Here is a 27,310-nt window from a genome sequence, read left to right on the forward strand (position 1 = left end):
TCTCCCACTAAACTTTGACTATTTTTTAAAAATCCCACAACAACAAAATCCCACACCCTCATCTACTGGTCAGTTTTACTAAACCAAGATTATCTCTACAGTGAAGGAAATAATCCCTTTCTTCCATTTAACTAGTAGCAGGTAGTCATGGCTTTGGGTAGGGCACGAGCTCCCCGAGATCAGCAATGTAGATTCATCTTACACTTGGCTACAGAGCAAAGCTCGCACAAGACCAAGTCATCAGGGCCTTCTCTGGAACTACCTGCATATGCAGAAGCTAGGAGATGGTAAGAAGCTGGGGCAAAACCAGCAGATAGTTAACTAAAAGATTGGGAACTGGGCTGAAAAGGAAAACAAAAGAAAACCAAACAGTTTCTTGGCAAAGGGCTTGCTGGAAGGCCAAGCCTCTCAACTGTGAGCAGCATTAACGACATTCTGCTTGTTTCTCTTCAGTCAGGGAAATGGGACAAGGTTAACATTCATCATGTAACCAGAACTGCAGTACAGAATAAACCCAATTGAAAAATACCTTCGTCCCACCCCCGCTTAGCTAGAGCAACTCTGCAAGGCTAATGATGCGGCCAAAGAGCCTCATCCTGACAGAAGACAACCCGGAGCAATGGAAGGCTGGGCACTTTGAAAACCCTAAAGTGTATGAAGTGTAACAGACTACTGGAGAGTAGTGGGAAAATAGAACCACATCAGATTTAACCATGTCCCTTACACTTTAATTAAAATAAGATTTAGCAGTTTTATTTAAGATTACCAAATCTTCAGAGGAAATGCATTTCTCTCTCTGCACTACTACCAGACAACTATGAATTACGAAGGAGAAAATACAGCACACAATGCTGCATTCATCCTGCATATCCACAGCAAGGTAGACTTCCTTGTTCAAGGAAAATACCCTAGTTACATTGCTTGCCTGCTAAATGGAAATTTCACATGATAATAGGGTTTGCGCTTTTAAGTATGGAAGTGACTGGCCTTATAACCAAGATTTTAACAGCTTCTCTTTTGAACAATTCTGACTGTTTAATTAATCTTCAGCCATTAACCATTCATTTAAAATGCTACTTACGAAATCTTAATTTTGCACATTATCAGCTGGTTCACAAACAGCTGTCTATAAGCAGAAGTGTAATGATCTTCCTCTCCCTTTCCTGGAGCTTACCAGCCCTATAGTCAATTCTGGCTTCTTAATTAACCATACATGCACATTGGCATGTAAAATTAAATGGTGTTTTGTCAAAAAAAATATTGTGCAGTGAAAAGTTAATACATATACACAATATTCTGCTGCTGATTAAAGGAGCAAGCATGAGCTTTTGGTCAAACAACATCCTGTGTAAGACAAAATTCAGCATCTCTTGCTCACACTAGGAAATAGGCTATGGCAGAAACACATGCAAGGCCATATGATTTCATTCCAGCTGCATGGACGGTCTCATTTTGTCTTTATTTGTACATTTAAGAGGCTGACAACACCATCTGCATTTCACTCTGTATCCTCTGGTATGGTCTCATCTTCCAGTAACAGACCTGCTTTTTCTCCAGGGACCTATCTTTTGCATTTGCATCCAAACGACTGAAAGAATGAGACTTTACCAATAAATAGGCAGAATTAATGTAAAATAATTCCATGCAATAATATATCACATAAGAAGAGACAGGGCTGGAGGGAAAAAAAACAAAACACCACTGCAAACCTGAATGCTTAACACAGCTGCCAAAACTCAGGCTCACCAGCATCTGCAGCAGGACAGTCACGAGGGACTTGTGGGAGTGCAGTATATAAAATTTTACACATCTGTCAATAAGTGAGGTGATCCAAATGCAAACCCTAGCAGGCAGGATGCACGCAGGCAGATTTGTGACTGTTCCTGACAGATTTTATTTCTGCTGAAGAATGCATGGCCTTGAAGAAGCATGCACACACTACATAGCAGCAGCAGCTCTGCTCTGGTTAAAGTCTGACAACTTCCCTCTGTTTAGACACACTCTAAAATGCTCAGGGTCACCTGAGTTCCATGAAACGTGGGGTTTCCATGAGAACTGAATGATATGGCTAGTATCCCAAAGTTGTAAGATCTGGATGAGGGGTACCTGCAAAACAGCACTTTGAACTCTCTCTGTAGTTTTTCTTGAATACTACCAGTAGATTATTGTTTTTCCCCACATAGGTGGGAAATACAGCAAGGGCTCATTTAAACATGTCCCAGGAAGTCCAGTTACTCAGTATTTTCGCTAGTTAGCACAGTGAGTACGCAGCACCCATTAGTCCTTTCTGAGCAAGAAAATTGCAAATAGTATCAGGAGCAAAAAACCACAATACAAGGGTAACTCCAGTGACGCAGCCTACACTCCTGTCGAACTGGTGGCAAAAGGGGTTTCTGGACTGCTCTGCTTCCATGAGCAGGACACCTCCACTTAAGAGCCCCCAGCAACCACCAAGCCTCTGTTGTACTCACCAATGCCAGTCTGAATTTAACTGTTGTCAGAAATTTGTCAGCCAGGAAGGACAGTAAGCTGCGAAACATTAAGTTTCTGGTTTTAACATTACGGTGAATAGTGACAGATTGCAGCCAATTGTTCAGAAGGCCCTGTGGTGTTTCAGAAAGAGTAAATTCCAGAGGAATCGGAGGAAAGTCTTAGGGGGTGTCAGGTAGTATGCGACAGGAAAACTGTAGATGATTCTGGGACACCAAGCAGAAGGGGCTATATGGTAAGAGACGGTACATGCTTTGCTCATGACTTGTCATATTTTGTAAATCAAAATATGCCAATGCATAACTATAATTCTCTTTCTACTCTAACACAAGGTACAGTGGCAAAGGGTACATAAATATTACACAGCCTCATTCAATTTCTACCTTGCCTCCATGACATCCATCTTAAAGAATAATCATCCTTGAGTAAAGGATCATCTGCTTTACAGCAGCGGACTGCTTTTTTACTAGTCAGTAATAAAAGGTGCTGTAAATGGACATACCATGTGAGCAATGCCCACGGTACTCTGAACTGAGAACAAGAACACTTCAGTTTCTAGCTTATGACACATACCTGGGCAACCCTAACTTGCCCTTCTCGAACAAAGCCTTTTCTCTGCAGCTCTGGATTCCTATGGCCTTGGATTGAGCAGGATGGGAGTGACCTACACCTGCCCAAAAGTCAAGCATTTATGCCCATTTTTTAGTAAAAAATGCTCCCTTTGCTAAATTTAGCAAAACTCCAGACCCTTTTTTTGCTCTCCTCTCAGGCTTACACATAGCCTAAACTTGCCATTCAGTTTCTCAGGACACAGAGGAATTTTTTCCTTTGATCCTTTCCAGGGAGAAGCAGACTGCTCAATGTATGCCCCTCTTCCTCATGACTCTGGCCAGCTCTCAAAGTGGGATGTGAGTGGTACAGTTAGGGTTGCAAAGAGGTATGGGTTTCATTTCCCCATTTTCAACTTTGTATGCTGCTAGACTGAACATTCTGAAAGACTTCCATAAGGAAACTTTCGCCCTGAAATAAGGAAAATCCATTTTTCAATTAATTAATTAAGTATAAGGTTTTGCACAGTGGGACCCAACACAGCATCTCCAAAAAATGGAAAGCTGGATTGGACTGTGGCTTTAGACTCTACTCCTATGTAATAAAAGTGTTGGAATATTTATTAGTATTTTTTAAAATCTGCAATGCGATACAGCTCTGTATCTATTCTCACTAAACAAAGGAAAACTGTATTCATTTTTGTCAGACCAGCACTTTGAAATTCCCCAAGATAAGACACATAAATAAATGAAGAATTATATTTGGCAATGAGTTTGGCATCAGACTTTAAATGCTTCATAGTTCTGGGCTGAGGAAACAAGTTGAGCAAAGTCTCTAGAATGTTTCCGGAGATGTACTCTGAGTGTTTGGATATTCTTGACAGCACCATGTTCAAAGGAGGAAAAAAAGAGGAAATTGCTTATTTGAAACGTGAGAAAGGGTTGCACCATGTGACATGCCTGACATTTAGAGTGATAATAGTGTTGTGCATATGCTCTTTTGGCTTTGGTCTGACACCTAGACTCTGCCATGGTGCAACTTCGCACTGTCATGGCACAACCTTGATGACTAAACTCAGAGAGATGTGACTTACCACTTGTTTCAGGAACATATGGGCCACAGATCACCCAGTCTCTGCCACAGGCAGGGGAAACGTACAGTGTCTCAGGCAAAGACCCTGACTGCAAGTTCCCCAGCTGCACAAGGTAGCTGTGCAGGCTGCACCATCCTTCGGGATGCCATTTGCATTACAGAAAAATTGTGGCTAATTAGAAATAAACAGAAAAATGCTTGATTTACAAAGAAAAGTGTGATTTTGCCAGCTAATTTTTTTTCACTCTCTTTAACATTCACAGAATACACTGATCATGCTAATGCTTTTGCTATATTCATTAATAAGGACAATTTACATTTATATAGCACCTCTCTTAGTTAAGAATTCCAAAGCTTTCAGCAAAATATACACAAAAAATTACATCTATTTCACTGAATATAGTCATATTCAGAATGAAAATCAACAATTGTGAAGCAGTGCAGAAGAACGTTACAGAACGGTTACAAATAAAACACAAAGCATGCCCGCCCCCCCCCGCCCCCCCCCCCCCCCCCCCCGCCAAAATCCAAATCAGAAAACCCCTGAGATGCCAGATGCAAGCATGTAGGTAAAGGAGACGTTAGTATGAAAAGAGCAATGTGAAGCAGGTCTGTGTGAGCCCTGAGGAGCAGTGCTTGGAGGCAGCAAACATACTTCATAATGATTAAAGCAACAGACTTCATACATGTGCAGCCTATGGCCTTTCGGCATACTGAGGGAGATCTCAGTTTAAACTGCAAATCTACCGAGAAGAATGAACAAGGAACACTCAGTGGATTCTGGTGATCAGAAAAGGGAAGGTATGTGTGCACAAATTGTGAACAGCACTAACCTTCTTACTTTAAAAGTGGCCTCCAAATTTTAGAAGGCATTAATAATTGTTAATACATTCTTCTCCAAAAATAAAATAAAATAAAAATAAAAATAAACTTCTTGTTTCAAATGATAAGTTTAAATTTTCTACCGTAATGACACATAACTGGAATTCCAGACTGAAACGAAATCATCTGTTCTCTCTGTGTTCAAACCCCCCTTCCACCCCAAACCCCATTTACTCTAGTTGCTGATCAAGTCTCCACACACTATATTACAAGTTGAAAGTCAGAGGTGGGAGAAAAAGCCATCCATCTAAAGTAAAATTAATAGCAAAACTTTTGAGAGCGAGCATGCATGTGTTAGCAAGACAGAGGCATGAGCTATTACATGACAAATGTGTTGATAAATGTTCAGCCCTGCAAACACAAAATAACTTCGGTTCAGCTAATAAGCATCCATTATAGCCCTTTCCCATCATTTTGAGGCAGACAAGGTAGTTTTCATACTTGACCCTTGAAAGCAGATTTGTTTTTGTAATTAACATGTTATCCAGGGATTTTTCTTTCCACATCTCTTTCTGTGCTAAAGGGAGACTATTGAAAGGAGAAAGATTTCCTTGCCTGAAGTTGCCACTATATTCAGCAACTGCTGGCTGAGACCTCATGACCCACTGCGTAAGTTCACATAAAATTATTCACATTTGGCACATTTCTGCTAGCGAATAACAACAACCTTCTTGTCTCTGAGATAAAGGCAAGAAAGATTTTAAAAAAGAACAAAGGCAGCCTAATAAGGATCCCACGTTTCCTATTTTTTCCTAATCTGGTTAAAAACCCTCTACAAGCCTGAGAAATTCAACAAAGCAAAGTTGTTGTGGACTGTTTGTCTTTCAGTACAGAATCAACACAGATGGAACAGCCTCTCAGCGTGACTTCTGATCAGGGCCTCAGATATGAGCTAACTTTTCTCCAGTGTTAGATATTCTGGCTTTAGTTTTTCACCGGGTTATCATGCTATCATGCAATTACAGCTAAATCCACACTAAAATCCAGGATCCCAACACCGAATCCAAACCTGGTTGGGACTTGAATCTTGTCCACATAGCAAGTCAAGAGTTCATTCAGTGTAGTTACAACCACAATACCAGTAATCAAATAAAAGAGGCCAGAGGGAAAGACGAGCATTTCTTTTTGCTGCATGGAAAAACAATGTATAGACCACACTTCAACAATGATGACATTTTTAAAATGTAAAGCTATAAAGTCCTGTTAAATTCTCAAGCAACCTTTATGACAACGTCTCACTCCAATTGAGTTACACCTGTATATATTTATATTTGAAAAAATACATGAACCTGGATTTAGACTCCCTCCCACTAGGAATTCTCAGATCTTGCTCTATTGAGTGAACTCAACTTCTGATCCCTTTGCTATACAAATGATCATACAACTTCGGTGACAATTCCCTCAAGACTTTTATAGTAAAGCAAAACCTGTTAGATGGCCGAAAAGCTGCAGTCACTACCTCTTATTTCACCCTTTTCACCTTTACGAAGTAGGAGAAGAGTTAATAATATGAAGAAAAAAATTAGCCATGTCATTATGTTTGGAAAGATCTCTACCACACTGTATTTAGATGAAACTGAGAGATACTTAGCCCATTCCCTGCTACAAACTCAGATTTATGTCAGAAGTGTTTTATTACTATTTATATCAATGACTCTGTAGATGCTTTTAAAGTACTATGATGCCACAAACTGAAAACACTCCCATATCTGTGTTCAGGTATTTCTCCAAAATTAACAAGTGTGTTATCACATAGCACAGTTTGAGGCTATGGGGAGACACTACAGGTTGTAATACAAACTCAAGCGTGAACAGTTCCTCAAGTCCACGTCTTACTTTGTCAGCTTTTCTTTTCACGTAGACTTGTGTATCTTGCTGACCCATTCACACATTGGTTTGAAAAAACCCAACATCAATATATTAACGCCATGATAATAATGAAGTCTTACATTCTTTTAGCCCCAAATTCCAGAAGCAACCAGTTTTAAAATCATCATAATGGCGGGTACATCATCAACTCAAAAGAATTTCTGTTTTCTTTTTAACGCGGGGAAAAACGTGACCATTTTTCTTCAATGTTATCAACCTGGAAGCTTGACAGTAAGGGTTAAAAATTGCTCTTTCCTTCCCACTTGGTTATTGGAAAGGCTGAGAAAGGCAATCAGTCTTGTGAAGCCACACTTCACAGTCTGCATAAAAATACCATGATTCCCAGTCCTCTCCCCAACCTAATTGAAAGTGTGTAATATCACACAGCTGGGGAAAACGGAACCATAAATATATGCAATATATCATGCTATCATACAAAACCTGTTACTAATAGACACTTGATGATCAGCAGGATCGAAAGAGATCTGAAAACTGAGATTATTTTTGCTGCAGGGTAAGAACTTTTCCCGACTGAAAAAAGAAAAAGCACTTTCTCAGCAGTGCAGGAATTGGACTCGAGTCAGTTCATTCATTCTGTTTGTGAAATATGGACTTTCCTTTTAATGATTTCTGTTTGACTGCTGCCTTGCTCAAATGCTTTGGGGGTACTGCTGCAGCAAATCATGTTTTTCGTTAAGAGGAAATCCATGGCTTTGTAGTCAGTAAAGACAGGGGTTTGGAGTATCTGATCAGCCACCCCCTCCTCCTCCAGCCCCAGGCTCCCTCCCCACCCCACCAAGCTATCACTGTTTGTAATGCCAAGTGGCAATGTTACCTGTCACCTGGAGTCTGTGGGTAGTGCTGCTTGTTTATTTTTGCATACAGTCCTTCCAAGTGCTCCCTCTCCATTGGTGCGGAAGAAGAATCATGTGGATATACAAAGGTTTCTGCTACTGCTGGTGATGATGGCCTGTAGATGCTTGCTGCAGGATAAATCTCTCGGAAGTGGTTTACTCTGGCGTAATTTGGATCCACCTCATCATCATCAATGTCAGGTCCTCCAGGACCAGTAGAATAATCACTCAGGCCTCTCAGCTGCTTTTGCCGTAACTCTTGATGCTTTGCACCAATCCTAACAATGAAAAAGAAAAAAGAAATATACAGTTGGATATGCTTCAACAGCAACCACAGACACTGATTCATCACACAAATTTGGAGCACCAACCCCAAAACCCAACTGTTCAGACAGATCTTCCAGTACACTGTGAAACTGATGCCAGATAAAACAAAATTGTGCATGCAGCGAGTTTGTTCTTCATCTCTGGCAATCACCTTTATAACCAAGGATGGTCATCATTCTGATGAAAAAAAATTAATGCTGAATATAGTGTGGCTTTTCACAAGTATGCATGTGCATGTGTGTATGTGTGAACACATACAGTTTTAATTCTACACCTACCCTCCACACTGCAGTTAATATACCTAACTCAATCCGAAACTTTTTATCTAAATTAGCTGGTAAAATTGGTACTGTCCCTTGGTCACTTGACCCACCTAGATTCTCCTAAATACATTAACTTGTGAAAAGTAGATTAAATGTGAACATAAATGGAGAGATGGCACAGTTGTCTCAAATCAAAGGTCCACAATCAATTTGCTGAAGATTTAATTTATTTTTATTTATTTTGGCTACGTAAATGTGGAAATCGCACCTTATTATATAGGGGATAGGGACAAAGTAAAACAGCAAAGAAATTAATAGAAACCTGACAGAGATGAATTGGTACATATAAGTGAATTAAAGACAATTACTGGCAGTACTCCACTGTGATAAAGGCTTAAGTGGTATTACAAAATGCTGCTGCTAATCAGGGCCATCGTGTAATCTCTTTGGAATAGTAAAACATATTCAGGTAAATTTCAACCTCAGCTGATATTCAATGATTCAACATTCATGCTGGAGAAAAAAAAACCAACCCTATAGCAAGGCTCTGTGAGCATGCAACTTCTGTTAAGTGCTCAGCTATCCTTCAACACAGTATAATTAAATGCAGTGAGATGGATCTGGCAGAATGCTGACCACAGTATGTAATAAATATCATTTACAGAAAATAATGGAGCATGGAGGAAGAAACAAAGAACGGAAGACAGATACAGAGATGCAGTGCCTGACAGAAGTCGTCAACATTTGCTGTTGACTGTATCTGAAGCACAGCAGCAGCGTAGAAAGGACAGTATATTTTGTACCATAGGAGAGTAAGTAAAAAAGGGTCTAGCAGACTTGGTTACCCCAATGAAACATAGTGGCCTCGGAACTCTGCACAGTGAAAAATGAAGATGTTCTAGAGAAAGTCTAAAAGGCATGGAGAAAGTGATTCCCTAGAGAAATAAATGAGCACATTGGGAGCTTCCAGTCTGACAGACAGGAGCTATTAAGTGCAGAATGGGATTCATACCATTTATTTTGTTTCATTAGAATTGTATCATCAAAATAAATGCTAATACTTCTCAAATAATTTGCAGTTAAAGAGGTTCACAAATAAGTCTAATGAGAACAACATGCCTTTCTACACATATACTGGAGTACCTCAATGTGTATCACATGCTTTCCAGTTACACCTCTCCATTAACCATGCTAGGACATATCTAGGGGTGATGCTAGTTTTTAAACACTGAAAATGTAGTCATACTTTACAACGGGATGAGCCTGAGCCTGCATATGTCACAGCCCTTGACAGCTGGGGGGTGTGTGTGTGTGTGATCACTATCCACTCTGCCTTCCCTCAGGGAAGCAGATGACCTTTCTCCTCTAGTATTTGAGTACTGTGTGCCCCACAAGTACTGTGTGCAGTTTTGGGTCCCTCAATATAAGGAGGACATCAAAGTATTAGAGCATGTCCAGAGCTGGATGACACGACGGTGAAAGGCCTTGAAGGCAAGACTTAGGAGGAGCAGCTGGTTTGTTCAGCTTGGAGAAGGTCAGGGGGGTGACCTCATTGCAGTCAAGGGGTCTGGGTGTTGGCCATGGAGGGTGAGGTGCTGACCTCCTCTCTCTGGTGACCAGTGATGGGACATGAGCAAATGGAATGAAGCTGCATCTGGGTAAGTTCAGACTGGACATCAGCAAAAGCTTCTTCACAGAAAGGGTGGTTGGTCACTTCAACAGGCTCCCCAGGGAAGTGGTCATGACATCAAGCCTGTCAGGGATCAAGGAGCAACTGCATGATACTCTTAGTCATATGGTGTAGTTCTAGGTAGTCCTGAAAGGAACAGGGAGTTGGACTTGATGATACTTATGGGTCCCTTCCAACCTGAGATATTCCATGAAATATTTCACTATAAAGACCATGTAAGAGAACAGTATCTTCCTAATACACCATTCCTACTTTTCCTAAAGTTTCTGATCCCAGCCCCTTCGCTAATCTTCTTTAATTTTTCTTAAGATATAATTAAAAACACTCACAAAGCCTTACTACAGTAGTTCTTGGAGATGAAAGAATCGTAAGAAATAAGCTACGGTCTGTCTACATCTTTAACAGCTCTCAGGTTTCTACACTGAGGCTTCCTAACGATTCCTAAGAATTTCTCCTTTTTTCTTCTCAGAGCTTCTCTTTCCTGTACGATCACGTCTTCCTCCCATAACCTTCACTCCACTTCTCTTTTGCTGCAGGTTTTCATGCACACACACTCCCTATTTGTATTGAAATGGTTGCCTGGGGTCAGGATGAGCGCTATCCTCAAGTGCAACCTCACCCAGGGTAAGGCAGCGTCTTGAAGAAGTTGCAGACTTCAAAATGAGCCTTTGATTCTGCACAATTCTGACTCTATCCACAAGGGAGATTTTATTGGAGACTGTTACGGAGGGCATAGCCTCGTGTCAATACATGGTAAATTCAATTAGTAAAGCACATACCCTCTCATTTTACTGCTGATGGCCCTGGCTTAGCTGGCTGATGGCTTGTCAGGACAGCGAGAGTTTAATGGCATTTGCAGAACAACAGGACATACAACTTTTATTCTTTGTAAAACTAACGGTGACACTGGTACTGTCCTTGGTAAAAGTCATGCTTTTCTTCATAAAGCAATGGACAATGGCATGGGGAGAATGTCAACACTGAGGAGCTGTGTATGAAATCAGAAACTAAAAGCAGTGGTCAGCATGCATTTCTATCTAAACCACAAACTACCGTTAGCACATGAGTACTAATTAAGAGAGCAGCTGAAAGTGTGCAAAGCCATTCCAAGGGTTTGTGAATAAAGATAAAAGGGAGATTATGCAGCCAGGAGTGGTGGAGGGAGCCCATGTCCCTGAGTGAAACACCATGTTCATCATTCACATAAAGGAATTTGGGGTAAAGTTATGTCTTGGTCCATTCATATAAAACCCAGCCTTTTCAGGTAGCTCATCATCTGAGAGCACTCATCACTACAAGCATGGGGTGGATTTCCATTGCAAATAAGGCATCAGACATCAATGAAGCAGGAAGGGAGGTCTACGCTGCTGTTCTCCATCTTTTATACATACAGGCACTTCAAGAGAAACCCCCTTGCAGGAGGATTAATATTTTACATGTCCCACATGGGATTATGTCAGAAATGTAAAAAATGAAGGCACTATTTTTTATTTATTTTTTTTTTTTAAAATAAATCACACAAATAACTGTTAGCTCCTGCACCCAATAACTGTCAGCCTGGCAGTAGTCCTTGCCTCTGATCACCCTGCTCTTCTACTAAAATGCATAAAGCACTTTGAGATTGTTGCTGTCTTCCAGATTAACTCTTAAAAACCTGGGAATATGGAGGGCTTCTCCCTCAATTAGTGACCAAAAAAGCCTAAACACAGATTTCAGTGCAGGAATATATCGTATGAGGTACAAGTTTCATAGCAGACACAGCTCCACGTGGGACGATACAGGCAGAAAAATGGGAGGACACTGCATTTCAAGGAATCACATATCAGTGCACAAGGCACAGCGCACCGTCCCAAGAAGGGTCACAGCAGTTTCTCAGAAAATGATGAGCCATAATGTTCTTTGGACCAATACATCACCTGTCCCCTAGGTATTTAAGACCTATTTGAAAGCAAGAGTAGTGCAGCACAGCAGTATCACGTGACTCTTGCTTTCATGTCTGACAGTGAGAGTAATTTGTCCTGCTATCAATACTGGTATATTCTGCACAGCAAAAGCTGGAATTAGGTCACCATAATTTTCTTTTGTTCCTGTGAATAAGCCTAGTTTCTTCAACTTCTCCTTATGAATGCAGTCTTCAATCACTGCCACTATTATAAGTCAAACCTGCTCAAGAACAATTATTTCCATTCTATATTATACAGACCAGTCAATATGAGGTTATGTGAAATTCTTCACAATCACTGTTTCCTCTTTTCAATACAGCTATTATAATTGCATTAATATTTCTTGTTTCCTTTTCACTCTTCTGCGCAAATCTATGAAATTTCCTCAGTGATCTCTTTTTCATTTCAATCCAAATGTTCAAATATAGGGAAACAATTAGACAGGTGCCTTTTCTTTCTATTTACCTGTCCTTTCATGCCTTCTCTTATGTTTTCCAGCTTTGAACTTTCTACACAATTTTGTAAAGTTTTAAATACCTTCCTGTATTTCAGCATCATGTTTTCACCCAGTTTTAAAGCTGGCTTTTCTATAGCATATCCCAGTGGGTGCCCAGTAATTCTACACTAAGGTACAAAAAAAATGAATGTGCTGTTCCTTCCATCACTCCTATAATGCTCTGCCGACCATGCTAAGCAGGCTACTTCTGCTATATCCCACTCTCGCTGTTTATCCTTTCTGCACCTCCCTCTGCATATCTCCCTATCTAAAATAGCAGTATCTACTCCCCATCACAAAAAACCCCACCAAACAGAAAACCAACAAAACTTCCAAATCAACACAACTACCATAGCGACCAGCTTACTGAACAATTACTACAAGATTGCCCCAAACTCACAGTGCAGGATGGGTCTGGTTAAACAACTGGTGCAAATTTGTGACAAAAAGATAAAATGTCACTCAGCACCACGATGCTGGCAGTGAAATCAGATATGAGGAGAGGCACAGGTCACCATGTGAACAATTTAGTGTAGCGCTAAAGTTTCTACAAACTTCCTGATGAGGAAAAGGGATAAGAAAAACTCATACAGAATGAAGGGAAGTGAGATATATTTCCTTTTGGGTATCCCATATCAATTCTGCTTGCTCTCTTCCGCCACCTGAACATCATGCTCTTCAGTTAAATCACTACATGACAACTACGTGAACTTCCCTTAGCTGTGTTTCTGTAAAAACACAACCTTTGCACACAAGCAGCCAGAAGTGCTGTATCAAGCAATGCCCTTTTTTTTTCTCCTGTGACCCATCGTTTTCCTCAATAGCATTCAAACATGTATCCTATTCTAATCTTTTCTGTTGCTTTGAACACCCACTAGCTATCACTAGAACTTTTCTCTACAACAAATATTTTCAGGGGAAAAAAAAAAGTTTGATAAAATACATAACCTCAATAGAATTATACGTAACATTTCTAAAACATATTGTATCCTATTTGTAGAAGTCAAATGAAGACAGGTCCTATATACTTGTGGAACTGGGACATGGTATTTTGAAAATGTCTTTCTACACCTCACATGCTGTTCAGTAGCATAACCCCAGAGCTATAAATCAAGGAAACACTCTCATTTATCCTTCAAACAATCTTCCTATCTGACATCCACACAAATCATATATGGTGATTTCTCATGTACTAACACATGAAAAGATGCATAAGCCTAGAGTGCAGCAGCCATAAAGGGTTAAACAGCCCAAACAGCTCCTTCCAGCTGCAGCTCAGACACATGATTGAGTTACTGTGGCTTAACAAGTTATTGTGTTTCTGCTGAGCTACTGTCAATGACCACATATGTATTCGCCGCCTGTGACAAACACAATGTAAAACGTTTTAGCCTGACATCAGTGACAGAGATACTGACAGGCAAAAGCTGGATTAAAGACTGCAGCGCACACACAGTGAGGCAGCTGCAGGAAAGGATAAGGACCACCTCAAGAAAACTCCAGAAGAGCTGAGCAGAAGTGACTTTTGGAGCAGACCCAGAAATGCTTTTGGGAATGGAATGAAGAGGCTAGGAAAAGCTCTAAGAGATACTCATCTCTTGGCCCACCAGACAGAAGCTGGGTGGATGGATGCTGAAGCTTCTAAAAGCAGTGCTCTAAGCCTCTGTGGAAATAAAAATACAGGACTTAATGTTACCAGCACAGCAGCCCAAAGGCAGCCAGGGTCATTAAAAGCCATGGAACCCAAAGACTGCCTTCAACAGGGAACAAACAGCAAGATGCTGGATGCAGCCCAGCCTGCAGTTCTGAAGGCCCAGCAGCAACCCTAGCTCAAAAGGAGCTTTGCACAGTAAGTCACAGCCTAACAAGCTGTCACCTTGGATCAGGACAAAACTCAATGCATCACGTCCTTCTGCCTCTGCCACCCCCAAGTGAGGGACAAGGCGCCTGCTGCCCAACATGAGACATGAGAAGCAATTCAGTGGCACAAACACAGTTGGCGGATCTGGCCACAGCACAAAGCTGCAGGTGGCAAGCTCAGCCCAGGAGAGACCATGGGCTCTCTTACTTGGAGAGCTGCAAGGCTGCACTTCACGTCAGAGCAGTTTTGAATGGGGAAAACTGACCCTAACAGGCGCACAACAAAAAAGCACAATCTTTCCCGAGGTGTGTGAGCACCTCCTCCCTTGCATGCCCCATGAGTTCTGGGTCATGCTGTTTCTTCTGACTTTCCAGAGAAAAGTGTAGAAGTGATGCAACATTTTTTTATTTCCATGCACTGACTGAGTGCTTAGTACTGAGCAGAGCACAAAGAATTACATGGTTTGAGCCCCAAGGTGCTTATATAAGTAGTCAAACACAGGACAGAAAATGCAGTTGCTGACCAAAACAGCGTATTTCACAGCAGGATCTTGTTTGTATCAGATGAATACAGCAACATTTCTTGTACGCTGGATTAAAAGCAATGGACTTTGTGGAAGTGCAAACAGACACATGAATGAGCAAGGTGCTGGCTAAGTCAATGAAAGATGTTCTCAGGGAAGAAGTACAAACAATAAGCAAAGACAAAATGTGTTACAGAAACATGGCCATGGGTCTTTTAGGATAATGTCTATTCTGTTCACAGTAAGAGGAGCGGAATAAGAGCAGGTAAGTGAACATGTGTACGATCAGTTTGAGGTATACCTAGACCTCAAAAAAGGACCCAATCCTTCAAGTCTTTTGAGATCACTGAGATGCTAAACATTCTTCCACTCATTTGGTTGTTCCTTGAGAACAGCAGAATAAAACCTGCTGCACTGTTTTCTTCCCCTGCTCATGTGACTCTTCCCAAGATCTACATACCGCAATGATTACTCAATTTACATCTGATTTAATATCTTAATACTTCAACTGTGATTTTACATTACATTTCTGCTTTTGTCTCTCATTTACCTAATTCATACATATATTGAGTAATGGGTTGTCTAGAGCAAAGTAGCCTATTTCTGCAGGAGGTCACTTAGATTTCCATTGGGTTTAATGTTTTAATTCCTTTCTAGCTGCTAGCAAAATATATTTTGGTAACTAAAATCTTGTATTTTCATTCATTTACATAATAGTGGACTGAATACATCCTGCTTTCAGATATTTGTAAGTCATAATCACTGATGGGAATGGGTATATTTCACTTGAATATCTGAGGAGATAATTTCAGTGCAGTGCTTTTAATTTTTTTTTATTTCATAATCATTTTTCAGACAGACACAGTCTATAATGACATTAACAATCTTATTCAAACCTGCATCTTTTATCAGGAAAAGAGTAATTCATATTTTTTCAGCCATCATCTAGGAAAGCTCCAGAGGCAGGCAAGTCTCATAGTTAAATAAAATAAAAATCCACCTCTTTCCAGTAAATTGAGGACATCTGATATGGACTCATCAAGACTCAAACAATATCTAATTTAGTATTATCTTTCAGGGTATTCTACTGGAGGCATATTTGTCAAAAACATCTTCTTCGTAAGCTATGCAAGTGTTTCTTCATTCCAGCTCATTCTATTGTGCTAGACTGAACATCTTCCCCCCCATAATTAGTATCTGTAATTGTAAACAAGAGCAGAAACAGTCTTGGAAATAAAAAAAGGCAAGCCACAAAATTCAAGGGAGTAAGAGACTGTAACTCAAGCTAAACAAAACAGATCTTATAACAGCATTAACTAGCCCACTGATAAAAAACACCAGGGCTAAATGAAAATAATGCCTGTTCTAGATAACTGCCCCATACCTGTACAATGCTGAAGTGACCAAAGCAGCTGCCTTTGGAGGGCTGTAAGTAAAGAAACAGAAGAAAGAAAAACCTGAGGAGGAGATAAGAGCTACACCGACCTTAAAATTTAAGATTATGACAAATTGAAGATGAAACATAGCCCTTTCATACCACGACATGAAGAGTGTGAGCTTTGGATAGACAAGACTGAGGTCTTAATGTTCTTCCATTTATTTCAGAGGTGACAGGGAGTGATTACCAACTTCCACAGGATCCTGCCCTCCAAAGAAAATCCTAGCTCTAATGAGGTCAGTACATTTCCCCCCACTCTGTGAACTTCAATGAGAACAGGATTTTACCTTTGCTGTTAAATCTGAGAAAGTTCTACTGTCTCTCTTTTGTTCATATTAGTTGTACACCGGGTGAAAAGCAGCAGATTATGGAAAGTCAACTATTGGAAAAGCCAAGTATCTTATATTCTGTCTTCTACAACATTACATAATTTTCTTTACTCACAACTTGCCTGAGTTATTTTTTTAAGTGACAATATCAGAAAAATTGAGGTTAGAACAAACCATCTGAAAGCCACCCTGCTCCATCTCCTGCTGAGAGCAAGGCTGGCTGTGCAGATCAGGTTGCTCAGTCTCCCCTCAACAGGATGTTCCTTGCTTTGTGACAATGTGCATTAAATAGCGGAATCTATCCTAGAATAGTTAAAATTACTTTGGCATTTTTCACCTGAGACATTCTGGTACCTTCAACATCTCCAAGCTCTTCTTGCAAAACGGCCTTGAGTCTGCAAGGACTTTGCAGACCATAGGCAAGCTGCAGGCTTAGTTCTCAACACTGATTTGAAGGAATGCTAAGGCTGCTGTAATTTGTACTTTTCTGTTAAAAAGGTAAGTAACATGCTGGGCACATCATACCAGAGTCCTTTTTGCTAACATTAGTTCATTCTGAAACAATCATAAAAAGAGAATAAAAATAACAGAATCTCCTAGAAAGCAATTTAACTGCTTATATTTTAGTCATTGGAAACAAAGTCATGAATGGAAACAATACTAATTGCAGTCAAAGCCAAAGATTCACCTCTCCAACCAAGAAAAAGCAAATTGTTTCAGAGAAGTTCATCAGATAAACTGTGAACAAGCATAAAGTAACTGCAGTATACCTGCAGAAAAACTATAGGGAGGCAGAGACATCAATCTAGGCACTTATTCATTGCCACTGACTGTAGTAAGTATCCGTCAAAACCACTGAGGATCGTAACGCTGTCTTAAGAAAAATACCAGAGACCACTGTAATGACCATGGGAAGACAGAACATCGATTTGACACCTCATGAAAACCCAACATCCACAACCACATGCAGTAATATAGCTCAGAACAGACCCAGGAAGACTGACACCTACTGGGTCCCCAGGGCCTCCTCCTTCAGTGAAGGGGCGTTCTGGGAACCCCTCCTGCATAGATACTCGCAGCTCCACTTAGCTAGTGAGACCTCATGAGTTCGCACAACCGCCTCTGCAGCTGCACAGGCATTATGCCTTCATTCGAATGAAACCCTAGCAGTGGAAGGAGAAAGCCTGTCTCTGTGTGATATGATACTCCATGCACTTCTCTTTATTCTACACATACGACATTGAACCTGGAACCTATTGAACAGAGTCTCTCTCTTCAAGAACAGGAACAGTTTTTATCTGTTAGTCTGTGATTCACAGGTTGTTTCTAATTAACAGTCCTGGATTAGAAAGCAAAACTCAGCTTTGACTGAGCAGACAAAGCTTTAAGACTTTCACGTATTTTGGCTTAAGAGCATTATGGAGAATTACACATACAGACCGATTTCCTGCCTACCTGCCTATCCCCACAACCTGTATTCTCATTTTTCTCCCGTAGGTAAGGGAGTCTGAGAATAGGAATTCTGTGCTGTGGCACTACTTCAAAGCACATGCCAAAGATTCATGATAGACTTTCATAAATCACATATGGAAGGGCAAGGAATGAAATGCAGCTTCCAAATCATTCTTATGCCCTTATTGATTCTGGGGTAGGCAAGAGCTGACCTACATTCAGTACTGCATCGAAGAAATCCCCAGGCCAGGTTAGTCTGTATCCTAGAAAGCACTTCATTACCCAGGCTGGCAAGTACGCTGGCCAGTTACACTGTATTAGTTTTGTCTGTAAAAGTTTCTGAGAGCAGTTATTTCTGTTTTACCATGTCATTTTACAAAAACATAAAGTAATAAAGCTCTGATATATTACAGGAAATAACCACACACTGCAATGCCCATCAAGAAAGAGCCAGGCCACTGCCCCTGAGCCGCTCTGAGGTGGGCGGGTGGCACAGCTTGTGAAAACTGGTTTCCAGAGCAAAGTGAAACCAGTGTCTCAGTGAAGGGCAAACCAAGAATGCTAAATGGCTTGGAGAAGAATTTAGGTGCTTAAATTCAGAGGGCACAGCTATGACACCTGTAAAAGTGCTACTTCCATCAGTCTCTGTAACCTGGAGCAGTACTGCAACAGTTAAAGAAAAAAGGCCAATTCCGTGTGCCATTCTGTTATCCTGAGTTCTTAATGTTCTTGAACCTGGACAATCTGGGATCAACTCTCAGCCAATGCTGTCTTAAAAATGTCCTCCAGCAGTGGATTAACCACATGAAGCAGCTCAAAAATTGCTATTTGGTTCTAAATGGCACATCACAACCTGTGAAAGGTAGGTGAGACCCATCCACCTCAGCTACTCATAACCAAACATCAGTCTCTCAGTGTTCCATGGTAGGTTTTTATTACACGTTCTGGTATGCAGAGCAGCAGCAGATCTAAAATGAGAATCACTCAGAATCAACAGGTTGGGATTAATCTGTCCTCCTGTCCAGTGCAAGTGCTGCCACAGTAATAAACAGATATCTGATAACTTCATACTGTCAGCACAAAATGAAACTATGACCTTGACCTGTGCAACACCATCCAGTAATTTTTTCATAACTTCAACATACCATACTACACAGCTATGATCTAATAAGAATCTAAAAGTAATTAACTGGAATTTTTGAAAACTGAAGCCTTAATCAAATATGTATTCTTATCAGGGTTGCAAGCCAGCAATAAATTGGGACATTTAAAAAACTGGGATCCAATCCAATCTGTGATCTGATCAGGGTTCAATGGTTATAATAAATTGGGAGTATTAAAACTGGGATCACATCCAACACTTTATTTTGTCTAAACCACAGGACCTAGCTGTGCTGCAAAGTCAGGAATACTCAATGAACAGACATACCATGTTAGATTAACCCTTAATAAATAATGATGCATAAGCTCAGGAGTCCCAAAAACATGTGGTTTAGCACAGCACTTAATGGTGAGAAGAGCAATTACCAACATTTTACCAGAGATCAATATGAGCTATAAACAGCCATAATAACGCTTTTAGATTTGGCAAGTGGATAACACAGGCACAAAAGCTACACAGAGTCAGCAACAATGTGTGTGTGTGTGTATGAGTGTGCTCTAAGACGTACTATGGAATTAAAAAAAAAATATTTTGATTTTTGTAGCAGTCTGAATTTCAACTTTTGATTCAAAACAATTTAACTTTTCTACCATACTGCCATGCATGCAGCTACTCCTGTTTTCATTTTGATTTCCAGTAAATACAAATTGTTTGTAATTAAATATAATGAAACAAATGTTGATAGAAATGGAATGAAGTTTCACTCAAAAGTATTCTCTCATACACAAGCGGTCTCTAAATGTTTTTATTTCTGTAAAGACGCACTCCCTTCGTACAGGGATCTTGCAGCTGCAAAATTAAACCTCTGTTCGCCAAATATCAAAAACATATGTATTGATTTTCTAACTATGGGAACAGGCAACAAGCATCAGAACTGATAGGACAAGAGAGAAGTGCTCTTCAGTTGCTGGAAGTTGCCGAAAAGCAAAGGAAATAACAAGTCTTTAATATAAAAATGGACCCCATGTAATTTTACCCAAATTTGAGATTCAATGTAACTTAAGCATTCATTTCAGATGTTCAGAAAGCAAGGGCCAGATGTTCCTTCTGCTTCTCTAACGCTCGAAAACTTTATACTATTAAAAAAAAAATACCCTCAATTAATTCCAACAAGGACTACAAAACCAAGATTGTTTTTACAAAACAACAGACGACTCCTATGAACTAGTGCAGAGTAGTATTTTTGAGACAGAGTACCTCCTTGTACACCAAATCATATGCTACTTTTAAAAAACAGCCTATTTTTAACAAGGCACTACATTTTGTGAAATTTTATTCTAACATCAAGCAAATCTTCAACTCTGCTAGAAGAGAGACTTTGGTCTCAGCAGGAATATTCCAGTAAAATAATCCTAAACAAACAGGAAAAAATAGTTTTCTTTCAATTGATAGTCATTTTATTTGCATTTGAAAGGCAAACAAATGATTACGTGTAAAACTCAAGTGCCTAATATATTTATCCTGTTTGTTTTACAATGATTTTCCAATGTTAGAAAATTAAAAGGCAACCCCAAATGAGTGGGAAAAAGATGGAGGAAGGGAGGAAGAAAAATCTTGTTTTGAGGGAACAAAAAGAGAGGATCTCTTCCAGTATTTAATAACGTAGCGAACATCTTGTTGTTAAGATGATAAATTCTGAGTAATTTACACAGAACACACTAAAAATACAGATTTGAGTCATCTTGATCAAAATAAACCTCAGACGTAGCACTTGCTTTTTCCTTTTATGGGCAGATTCTAGACCTTTGGAGCACATGCTTTATTACAGCCAAACTCTTTGAAGCATGTGCAAAATAATGAGTTTATTTAAAATAGGGCGTCAGTCCAATGAACCACTTGACTTGTGTCAGGAAGTACAAACCACCACCTCAGAGAACTGTATCACCACATAAGTCAGTCCTCCTGAACTATCCGTGTCATCAGCTTCTGGTTTTCTCCAGTCAAGTTTCAGTGACGTTGTGTCACGGCACAAGGAAAGCTAAGGGAGGCAGGGGGAGAAGGAGGAAACAGTGAAATTCAGAGGAGGTGCTGAATTCACATTCAATTGGACACAGCTAAGGCTATTACTAAAGAAGGAATGCCTAACATCCTAAGTTCCTGTTAACCACTTGACGCTTGTGGAAGTAGTAGTCATATAATAAAGTACTGGCTTTGAAAAGAAAGGAGGCCTGGGGCTGAGGTCTGGAACAAATTCCTAGCCTGACAGGGACTTTTTAGGAACCTGGACAAGCAGCTGCACTGCCTGCATGTCAGATTCCCACCCACAGGACGCATTTTTTTTCCCTCCCAGATTTTCTCTCTTCTACCTCAATTGTAAGTGCTTGGGGTCAGGCCCAAGCTTCCCTAACAGCAATGAGCACAATGAGACCTTGATCTTGGTGGGAATACAAGCAGGGAAAAAATAATGATGTCAGCATTTCAGAGCAGGATGTGGAGCTGCTTCGGAGAACTGCAGCTACAAGGCAGCACAGACAGTTGTACTGAAAACTGAGAATAGGACAATGTGGAATGGAAATAAAAATTACTAAGCTAGAAAACCACGAAATTTATTTTCACTTTTTGAGGCTCAAATCTGAAACTTGGCAGCCCATAAAAGGAGTTGCCAGGCAAATCTATGCCAAGGACCAATGTGCAGGCAAGTCCAATCCTTCTGGGAAGCATCTGCACTACAGAGTGAGTGCTGTATACTCTGTCTGCATACGCCTACTAGCTCTAACACATTCTGGATGTGCCAGACTTGTTGCACACGCACTTTACAATTCCTTCTCTGTGCAAGCAGGAAATCCAGCCTATTCTGAGCATGATGGACTTGCGCTCACGCAGCACACCTACGTAAGATCTGATGTTTCCTGTCAGAGCCAGAGTCACCGAGTTTGTACTGTGCAGCCAACCCATAATTGTGCAGTGAATACATCTGACATTTCTGCACGTCTGTAAATCTTGTCAAAATTTCTGAAAGAAGGCTGCATCTTTTACAGAAAGCCTGTCCTTGCAATTTTGTGAAATATTATTGTACCTATTCAACGCCAGTCAAAAAACTGCAAAACTCCGAGAGATGGCCTACTCCTGTAAACTGGAAATGCACTTCCTACTGAAAAAATATTTCTCAGCTGAGATCTTGGAACAGTATACTGGTTTTTGGAGAGCTGCCAAGCATATATTGCATGCAAAACCAACATCTAAAACCATGCGAGGTCCACAGCTGCTAAGATGCTGAAATACACTTGATCATTAATCCTGTCACACCCAGCCCAAAAATCAACTACTCTGACCTCTTCCACTAGCATCCGAAACGGACAGCTCGGCCTCTGAAAAAAACTCTCAGATGAAAAATCACAGTATTTGGTAGAATGACAGATCCTGATATTTAAGAAAACTGAAGATTAAGCAAAAAAACCTGATTCAAAATTGTAATAATCAGATTGAGGATGTAAATTGAAAATTACTTATACAGCTAATCTTGGAAAGGTAAAATTAGGTGCGTGTTTAAGCTAAGGCTATAAAAGTCAAATGTTAGAAAAGTGATTTGTATCTTGTTCAAGCTGGTAAATACAGGATTTGTTCACAGGTATCAGGGGACAAAACATGCTACATATTTATCAAGTATTCTGTAGTCTGTTCCACTATTACATCCCTAGTAGTTTTAACATACGCTCATTTCACTCTCAGCAAGAACAGCTTTGAAAATACGCCTATGTTCTAGTAAGCTTCAGTGATGCTTGGTTTTATAAATATAAGACCAAGTATGCAGGATTGCAGCTAGTGAAGTCATAGAAGCAGAAGATCTATGGTGTAGATGTGCCACCCAGTTTTCTTTGCCAATATGTGCATTAAGATCTTGGACTTGAATTACACTACAGAATTACTAAATCTTGGGACAGAGCTATAAAATTTGTCTTTACTGCCTTACTGAGCATCATCACCAGGTGAACAGGCAACAACTAGGCAAAAGGACTGAATTACCTTCAAGTCAAGTAATGTTTCCTTCCACTGATTTTAATCAATTTCCCGAACAGTTCTTATCCACATATGAGAACTAACTAACTTATATAATTTTCCTCTAGGAAAAATAAAGTCTCTTCTGTTTTATGATCAACTCAAGAAGGGTTCAATAGTCAGCCTGTAGATAGTCTTATGTGGGCAAACATATACAGCCATGCTCTTACTTCATTTAGAAAGTTGAAGCAAATTGCTTGTTTTTACAGCATGTGCTGCATTGCTTTGAAGATAACATAGGGAAAATTTCTTCACTCCTCTTTTTCTTTTTATTATTTTTACTTTTTGATTTTAATCCCCCAACATATAAGATGTATTACCTGACAAAAAGTATGATATTTCTATTCTTGACTATTATAGAAGAAGAATCAAGTGAGTGAGTTAAAAATATAATCTTGGTTCATCCACTTCTCAACACACCTGCTGCTCTCCATTTCAGTCGCAAACTCTTTCAGGTCAAAACTGACATCATTACTAGAGAAACCTGAATGATGAAGACATTGAGCTGCCAGTTTCTAATGCAGCCTTACCAAGTTACTGTCAATCAGTGATTGTAATTTAAAAAAAAGCATACAACGCTAAGAAATATTAAGAACAATTATCTTGTGTCCAATTGGAACGTTAGACCTCTAGACAGAAGGGTTCATTCCTTGCAGCCTGCCAAAATTTTAGTAAATGACACTGGCCCTTTAACAGATGGGATACATGCTTCTTAGCTTGCCAGGATCCTAATAAAAGACACTGGCTTCTTTAAAATGAAGGACACATACCTCTCAAATTGCCAGTATCCAAATTGGGAGTCAGCAGTTTAAAATAAAGGCACTCATCAATCTGGCAAAATCAAGGGCACGGCATAGAAATTTTAAAACAAATGGTACAAAGTTTCTCCCGACACTACTTAACTTAGATGAACTAAATACTTAAACACTGGCTAAGCATATCCAGTAGCAGCACTGCAGCAACTGGATACCTTACTAGACTTTAAACCAGTAAATGTTAGCAACAGACAGAAGGGTTGGGGTTGTTGGGGTTTGGATTTATTTCTTTTCCCCATCAAACCCATCAGCTACCACTTACATGGCTGACCACACACTACATGGCTCAAGTGAAAGCAGGGTGTCTTTTCCCTGGGCACTGACCAACACCACAAAGGCTGGCCTGTACGGGAAGACTCTGCCTACCCAAAAGGAACCATACCTGCTTCCATTCCATCTCCCAGGAGCAGGATGCTCCAGTGAAGGAGACACCTCTGAAAGCTTTCCCCATGCCCTGACAACCCGCATTACTACAACTTGGAAAGTTTTACAGCAACTGCAGACACCTCTTTGAGAGCCAGCAAGGATGGGCTCTTTAACTTTTCTGGTAGCAGCCACCATAGGGAAACAAAGACCTTCTTCAGCATATCATGAAGTACATCTGGATGAGCTGTGGAAAGGGAGAGAGGAGTTTGCTGAGCTTTCTCAGCACTTACAAACTGTCCCTAGCACCTGAAGGGCAGACATGGGGAAAAGTAGAAAACTAAATTTTCTTTACCTGGAAAGATAACGAAGTTGCTGAGATTGGGCATGAAAAATGAGTATTTTATGAACAAGACCAAGAACTGGGCTTATTCACATCAGTGGTTCCTTTCATCTTAAGTCTCAGAGCTTTACCTCAGAAATATGGCAACTGACAGCTGGCACACACCTAGCTTCTTGCCTTGCCCATCTCATCCGCCCCACTGCTTGCAGACCTTTGTCTCTTCAGACTGATTTTAACCGTCTGAACCTGCTTTCTTCCTGGTGTCTCTTGGCCTACTCAGCATTTGTGGAGCAGATATTTCTGCAACACGTGGCTAACCAGCAAACACGGCACAGAAAAGAACATACCCAAGTACAAACACTACCACTTGATAGCACAGCTAGCTGAAGCCAAAGAAATCTGAATTGCTGAAAACCACAGAAGAAGCTGTCAGGAGAGAAGGGAGGAGGTTCTCAATTTAGAGAAGCAAATTAAAAAATTACTAAGTCAGCTGGTCTTGGGAATGGGCAGAGGTGAAACAGCTTTTAAAGGAATTGTTCTTCACCAGCTTACCAGAAATTGTGATCTGAATAGTAGCTACCAGAGTGAAGTGCAAAAAACCTGCAGGAGACAGGCAAGCTCCTCCTGTCACACAGCAACCCTGACTCGACTCTGCCAGAAGACCAGCCTGCGTTGCCTGGACCTGACTGCCAGCGGACATGGTCTGGGACATCTCCAGCCAGGCTGTCTGTCTGTCCCTTCAAGCAATCCCTTGCTTTGAAGTTTTTCATCTGATGAACACAGATGCCACCATCATTTACTCACCTTTCACGTTCATCTTTCATTTTCTCCAGCTCCTCCTCTTTAAGCACGTCTTGCTTTGGATTCCCCTTCTGATCTGTTTTCCCACTTTTATCTTCTTTTTTCTTTCCAAATCTGTTTAAGATAGCAAGGAAGGAGTCAGGAGGAAATAATTACTAGAAGAAAAATCAAAACTTATGCATCATAAACCACAGAAATTTTAGGCAATCAAAACACTGTTTTTATCTAAGTTACTCAGATTTCCCACTTGGCAAAATAAATTACCAGTAATGAATGGACCATATGCAATAGGAAGGACTAGTTAGGTTACAAATTGATTTGGGCCCTGTACTTTTGAAAGCTATTGCCTGAAACAAAGTTGAAAAGCCCCACCAAACCTGACACGCAAGTCACTGCAGGGCTGCACTATTAATATGGCACATTTTAAAGTGGCTGAACATTCTTCTTGCCACAGGACAGCTCTCTGAAAGTAATCTGCAGTGGCTGTGGTGTCAGCACCCAAACTGGACCATGTGTTCTAGTCTTATCAGTAACTACTGTCTCTCATTCATGTCTGGCCTTAATTAAAGGATTTGTTCTTTGTTTAAGTAAGGATGCAATCGGAAATAAAATCTTGCTGTGTTCTGAGAGTACAAAAATAGCCAGTTCATAAGAGCTCCTTTTTCAAGTACTTCTGGGTTTTTCTTTCTGCCTAGTAATATACTATCATGTAATATTTATGCTATGAAAGTCCTCCGGAGACCCCAATCAGTTCAGGGGTCCCACTGTTCTATACACTGTACAAATATGCGTAACAAGTCTGCTTTGCACAGTCTATAAAAGGTGACTGAACTGGGGAGCTACATTTCATTTCTGATGGAGCTAGATGGAACATGGGGGTCAAGTATGTCAAATATGCTCATGAATGAAGGACCAAAAAGTACAAAAACCTCCTCTCCTCTTCCCCAGTCAGAAATTCTCAGTTCCCCAAGTAAGTAAATGATCAGTCTCTATCTGTCCATGCAAATCAATATTGTCCTTGCATGCATGACAACAACGTAAAGTAACGATTTCTTCATTAAGTATACCATATTACAAAGTAAATACTCTGACTCAGAACTGCAAACTCCTCTGTGAAAGTCTGCAGCATTGTCTTGGTGATCTTTCTTTTACCCTTTTTATTTTTCATGTCAGCCCAAACTGCCTCAAGTGGAATAGCTGAATTACTGTGCATATACTTAAGCTGTAAATCATTGACTTTAGGTGTCTCCTCTGACAAAAGCAGAAATCTTGCAAATACTCTGTCAGGCTCATAAATTAATGATCCAAATTTTTTTGTGAATGTAATCAATAATTCTGAGCTTGTGGTCAAATAAAGTTCTTAGGGACTCCGCAGCAAGTCTTTCAGACAATAAGAACCTGGTTAAAAAGGGAATGATGGGCATGAGAGACAGGCACATAGTGTGTGGTGCTAATGAGAAGGGCAAATACTGCTGCTAACAACATGAGATGCTTTATCCTGGCTCTGCCAAGGATTGTGCTGAAGAGTAGGAGGAGTCGTATCTCAGTGCGTGGTTTTCTCTTCCTTTTTTTAATGTGTGGCAATAGGGATAGATAGTGTCTTACGTTCTTTGAGGGGTCCTTTGATAAAAAATATGCATACCCCTAATCTATAAACAATCTTCAATTCCTTTTTTTAGGTCTCTAGACATTTCAGTGCTTCCAGAAAGACTGCAGGTACTTTCCATACTTTTGCTTTTCCTGAGTATAGAGCAGTACACTAATTCCACTAC

The 27,310-nt window shown here is 40.3% G+C and overlaps 1 protein-coding gene across 5 annotated transcripts in view; it reads right to left on the reverse strand.

Moving 5' to 3' along the window:
• PARD3B (par-3 family cell polarity regulator beta) overlaps positions 1-27,310 on the reverse strand; it is a 413,251-nt gene that overhangs the window by 74,192 nt on the left and 311,749 nt on the right. For 4 of the 5 annotated variants that reach the window (XM_055718425.1, XM_055718428.1, XM_055718426.1 and 1 more), the window contains 2 exons: positions 25,542-25,652; positions 7,718-8,014 (listed from right to left, as the gene is read on the reverse strand). In XM_055718425.1, coding sequence (XP_055574400.1) covers positions 7,718-8,014; positions 25,542-25,652 — 408 coding nt within the window. Of the gene's footprint in view, positions 1-7,717; positions 8,015-20,613; positions 21,199-25,541; positions 25,653-27,310 lie in introns of those variants that run through there. The other variant, XM_055718429.1, reaches the window with a different exon arrangement.

This window comes from Falco cherrug, chromosome 8 (assembly GCF_023634085.1).
Source record: "Falco cherrug isolate bFalChe1 chromosome 8, bFalChe1.pri, whole genome shotgun sequence".
In the NCBI taxonomy this organism is placed as follows: Eukaryota; Metazoa; Chordata; class Aves; order Falconiformes; family Falconidae; genus Falco; species Falco cherrug.